General features: G+C 38.4%; 1 protein-coding gene across 2 annotated transcripts; it reads left to right on the plus strand.

The window, feature by feature from the left end:
• The first annotated feature begins 538 nt into the window (after positions 1 to 538).
• LOC143545740 (triacylglycerol lipase SDP1-like) lies at positions 539 to 4,621 on the plus strand. Of its 2 annotated transcripts, XM_077037567.1 has the most exons (3): positions 540 to 2,465; positions 2,550 to 2,693; positions 3,527 to 4,619. In XM_077037567.1, the coding sequence occupies exons 1-3, from the start codon at positions 1,035 to 1,037 to the stop codon at positions 4,358 to 4,360; spliced, it is 2,409 nt and encodes an 802-aa protein (XP_076893682.1). In that variant the 5' UTR covers positions 540 to 1,034; the 3' UTR covers positions 4,361 to 4,619. The 2 variants fall into 2 exon arrangements, with proteins under 2 accessions (XP_076893681.1, XP_076893682.1); XM_077037566.1 differs by having other exon boundaries at positions 539 to 2,693; positions 3,527 to 4,621.
• Positions 4,622 to 5,528: the final 907 nt, after the last annotated feature.

Consider the following 5,528-nt stretch of genomic DNA (forward strand, 5'->3'; position numbering starts at 1 on the left):
ACGAAGTTTGTTATTTAAAAATTCAAAACCGATAACCAAAGTCAAGTTCAATTATTTTGGTTTTTCAACGTTTTTGGTTCAGTTGATATTTCAGTGCGGTTAATAACCAAAAACCAGGTGTTAAAACAGGTGCTAAAATCTTCAACTCAATGGACACAATAATCCGGTTTCCGATTAGTTTCGTTATTCCGGTAATAGTTAAATTCGATTATGTTTTGTCCGTTTTGGTTCAGTTATTACTCACCTAACTATACACCCAAACCCGAGCTCAACTTACACCTAAACACGTGTCCTAAACTCGATTAAAAACGTAGCAATAACAAAAACACCAAACCCTATCCAAATTCCCTTAATTATACAAAACCCCAATCCCCAATTTTGCCCTAAGTTAGACCAATACAAATCACCCTCCAATTTTCAAAATTGGGCACCAATTCCTTCATCATCTTGTACACAGTCACCAATGACGCAAACATTACCTCCTCTTATCCACATATTCAAATATTATAATCATATCAATTCAAAACTTGACAATATAAACGTGTGTATCCATCTATCTAATCTTATCATATCATCATATACTTATAATATACATATATATTGTTATCTTGATCATCACATCAACTTGACTTCAGATCCCATACCTTCATCATCAATTTCAACCTTTTAATCCATAACCATTCAATTCAATTCATTTCTATCACACCCTTTAACCCAATTTCACTCTAAATTAGGGTTTTGTTTTTTCCCAATTCTCTGTTTTCTTCAATTCGTTGTGTAATCGGTGAAATCAGGTACTAATTACCATCTCCAGTTGTAATATATTATCAATCTGTTGATTGTATCCTAGTAATTACACTCAATTTGAACAAATTTTAGTCGGATCATATTAAGATTAGGGTTTTGTTCATACCCATTTCGCAGTTTTCGTCGATTCGATTTGTCGTGTTATCGGTGGAATCAGGTGTTGAATTTGAGTGATTATAATAAATAGTTAAAATTTAAGGGTTTGATTTAAGATCCGAATTTAAGAAATGGATATAAGTAGTGAAGCGGCGGTGGACCGGTTTTTAATCGGGCCGTCGACTGTATTCGGCCGGACGATAGCATTTCGGGTTTTGTTCTGCAAGTCAATAGCGCATTTAAGGCATCAGATTGTTACTGTATTGTTATATTACCTCCATAGAGTTAGAACTAGTGTTTCGGATATCGTTACGCCTGTTATCTCATGGTTGCACCCTAGAAACCCTCAAGGGATATTATTATTAGTGACGATAATAGCGTTTTTGTTAAAGCGTTACACGAACGTGAGATTAAAAGCCGAAATGGCGTATAGAAGAAAGTTTTGGAGGAATATGATGAGGGCGGCGTTAACTTATGAGGAATGGGCGCATGCTGCTAAAATGTTGGATAAAGAGACGCCTAAGTTGAATGAACATGATCTTTATGATGTTGAGCTTGTTAGGAATAAGCTGCAAGAACTTAGACATAGGCGTCAAGAGGGTTCGCTTAGAGATATTATTTTTTGTATGCGGGCTGATTTGATTAGGAACCTTGGAAATATGTGTAATCCCGAGCTTCATAAAGGTAGACATCAAGTACCGAAGTTGATTAAAGAGTATATTGATGAGGTTTCGACACAGTTAAGAATGGTTTGTGATTCGGATTCTGATGAGCTTCTTTTAGAAGAGAAGCTCGCGTTTATGCATGAGACGAGGCATGCGTTTGGTAGGACCGCGCTGCTGTTAAGCGGTGGTGCGTCACTCGGTGCGTTTCATGTTGGCGTGGTGAAAACTTTGGTGGAGCATAAACTTTTACCGAGAATTATCGCTGGGTCGAGCGTGGGGTCCATAATGTGTTCGGTTGTGGCGACGCGATCGTGGCCCGAGCTTCAAAGTTTCTTCGAGGATTCGTGGCACTCGTTGCAGTTCTTCGATCAAATGGGCGGGATCTTTAACGTTTTCAAGCGCGTTATGACACAAGGAGCGCTTCACGACATTAGACATTTACAAGTTTTGTTAAGAAACTTAACGAATAACCTTACATTTCAAGAAGCTTATGATATGACGGGCCGGGTTCTTGGGATAACCGTATGCTCGCCACGAAAACACGAGCCACCAAGATGTTTAAACTACTTGACTTCACCTCACGTGGTTATATGGAGCGCGGTTACTGCTTCGTGTGCGTTCCCGGGCCTTTTTGAAGCTCAAGAACTTATGGCAAAAGATAGAAGCGGTGAGATTGTACCGTACCACCCGCCTTTTCAGTGGGGCCCGGAAGAAGCGAGTGGGGCGTCGACTAGGAGGTGGCGGGATGGGAGTTTGGAGATTGATTTGCCAATGATTCAGTTGAAAGAGCTGTTTAATGTGAATCATTTTATTGTGAGTCAAGCGAACCCGCATATTGCACCGTTACTTAGGTTTAAAGAGTTTGTGAGAGCTTATGGTGGTAATTTTGCTGCAAAGGTATGTTTTAGTACATCTTTAGTGTTAAAGTTTGAATCTTTTTTCGTTTTTGTTTTCTTATATGTTATATGGACGTTGTTGCAGCTTGCACATCTTGTTGAAATGGAAGTGAAACACAGATGTAATCAGATTTTGGAACTCGGGTTTCCGTTAGGTGGACTTGCAAAGCTGTTTGCGCAAGATTGGGAGGGTGATGTTACTGTCGTTATGCCTGCAACTTTAGCTCAGGTGAGTTATGTGTCTGGTTGGGTTGGTTATGGGCTAAACTGGAATTAAATAATGTTTCGGGTTTAGATTTTTATAACCAATCAGTTTTGGTTATAAACGGTTGGGTTGATTTGGTTACTGGAAAGTGATGGTTCGGTTAATGCGAATAACCATCAGTGAATTCAAGCTAATTTCAACTAATAAAACAACTTATATCTTGGGTCATATATAGTATATTAGTAATTATTTTAATTTATAAAGAAGAGATGACAACCAATATGTTTTATTATAAAAGTTAACAAAACTTTTCCGACATGTAATATATTATTTATGAAGGTTAGCTTTAATGTCCGTTCGGTTTGGTTTATTCGGTTATTTATATACATGTAGCCATAACCGAACCGTAAAAGTCGGTTGTCAAAAAAGTCATAATCAAACAATGGTTTCTCAACTGGTTCGCTCTTTTGGGTAACCAGTTATTCGTTTTTCTTAGGCTGGTAAACAAACCGAGGAACATAAACTGAGCATGCTCGTTTAGCTTTTAACTGCACAAACGAACAAACACGGAACAGTTAAAACAAACGAGATTTCTTGTTTGTGCTAGATCGTTACTAAATGACTATCTTCGTGTTCTTTTATGTTCGTTTGTTAATAGCAGAAACGAACGGTTCACGAACGTAAACAAACACATACGAACGAAGATAACTGTGCATAGATAAACAAACATAACAAATGTGTACATTAATATGTTGGACCTAAAAAATAATAAAACTAGACAAAATTGTAATGAGTGATAATTTAATTTTATAAAACTAGAATAAATTATAACTCCGAATTTTTGTTTCTGTTATCAGTACTCGAAGATCATACAAAACCCATCTCATATAGAACTTCAAAAAGCCGCCAATCAAGGTCGTAGATGCACATGGGAGAAGCTTTCAGCCATAAAAGCCAACTGCGGGATCGAGCTCGCACTCGACGAGTGTGTCGCGATTCTAAACCACATGCGTCGACAAAAACGAAGTGCAGAACGTGCGGCTGCAGCCTCACACGGTGGACCAAACACGGTCCGGTTTAATGCTTCAAAACGAATCCCGTCTTGGAACTGTATAGCCCGAGAGAATTCAACGGGTTCATTAGAAGAAGATTTAGTCGACGCCACATCACTCCACTACGGTGGCCGGAACTGGCGGCACCACAACCGGGTACATGACGGCAGCGATAGCGAGTCGGAGACCGCAGAGTTGAATTCGTGGACGCGATCAGGCGGCCCGTTGATGCGAACGACATCTGCTGATCAGTTCGTTGAGTTCGTTCAGAACCTCGGTAACGAGTCCAAAATGAACAAGTTGCGGGTGGTCCCACCTGAGAGAAATTTAGATCCCGAAGCCGATCAAAGGGTTCATACTGGTGGCAGTAGCGGTAGCATCACAGTGGCGACAGGCGATTTGCTTCAGCCGGAGAGGATACATAACGGGATCGTGTTTAATGTGGTGAAGAGAGGAGACTTGACACCGTCTAATAGAAGCTATGACTCGGGGTTCAACTCACCGTGTGACTCGGTCGCTGAGTGTGTGCAGCTTGACTCGCCCGAGCAGGATATGGATGCGAGCTCGAATTCGGAATGTGGTCAAGTAGATGATGATGGTGGTAATGATCATAACACTGGTGTTGATGTGAAGGTTTAAGCACCGAGTTGGCCCGGTTGAGTCGACTCGCTATAGGTCTGAGTTGACTCGGAGTAGGTCTAGTAAGCAATGAATTGTATGTAGGACATGAATTATTGTTGTATGATTGGTATCCATCAAATCAGGTTAGAGTATCAATGCATTACTCTTCCACATTATGCATGTCCCTATCATACAATAATTGCTTACAAAATAATTTTATTGAAAGTTCTATATTCTTCTAGAAAAAATTCTTTTATCTCATATATGGTATAATCACATATATGGTATATTATAAGTTTGGATTGATAGCGGTATTGGTAATATTAGTCTCATATTGTAATGTGTATAATGCTCGACCTAAATGTTTCACGTGGGTATCTGGTTGCTAATTATCTGTTGTTATCATCAGACATATCCGATTGTTTGCAAACGATTACCTATTGGATTCTTAAGCAATTTCTTATCATTCTAATTTTTATATAATTTTATTAACGAAAGAAAAATTATATAAAAAATATAAAGTTCTAGTTGATTAATAGATCTTCTATTACCCAATGATAAGAAACAAGTTAAATGGTAAGTGTTTATAGGTATGCATGTTTTGAGTAATCGAGTTGCCATCTAATACTATATCTGTTTCATAGCTATGAAAGTGCTTAAACTTATTCCAAATCAGATCTCATAAGACCATACCTATGTAGCTGTTTCACAATTTTTGAGCTTTTAATGTTTCTATTGTAAGGGTATTAGAGTGCTTGGAGAAGTAATTAAATTACCCGATTTGAAAGAACCAATTAAAGCGTAACGCCTCCCTTTTTACCAAATTTCATAGCTAAAAATCCAAATTATATTGGGTGGTGTTGAAGTACCCAATTCATTTTTTCACACATGCTTCACATTCGAGTGCTACTACTCAGATTTTTTTTAACCAAATTAGTCTGCCAAGTCATTTGAGATGGTGATGGAGAAGTGGCTGATGAAACCGATGAACTACCCGAAGGACGCCTCTATTACCCTAAGCATCCATACATGTGAAAGGGCCCTTTCCCAAGTTTCTATAAATATAGTTCGAACTTATGTTATCAAAATTATAAAGAGGTTATGAAATTATTAATCAAAATCTTAGTTACAAATATATATATGGATTTATAAACTGTCACTCTTGCCAGTGACAGTATCCAAGTTA

The sequence above is a fragment of the Bidens hawaiensis genome, unplaced genomic scaffold (assembly GCF_021521415.1).
Source record: "Bidens hawaiensis isolate Kalapana, Puna unplaced genomic scaffold, B.hawaiensis_p1.1 tig00014033_1, whole genome shotgun sequence".
In the NCBI taxonomy this organism is placed as follows: domain Eukaryota; kingdom Viridiplantae; phylum Streptophyta; class Magnoliopsida; order Asterales; family Asteraceae; genus Bidens; species Bidens hawaiensis.

Excerpts from the sequence above, each read along its gene's own strand:
- LOC143545740 (XM_077037566.1), top strand. The coding sequence starts at position 1,035 with ATGGATATAAGTAGTGAAGCGGCGGTGGACCGGTTTTTAATCGGGCCG. Across the intron at positions 2,694-3,526 it reads TGCCTGCAACTTTAGCTCAG|TACTCGAAGATCATACAAAA; the intron begins GTGAGTTATGTG and ends TTCTGTTATCAG.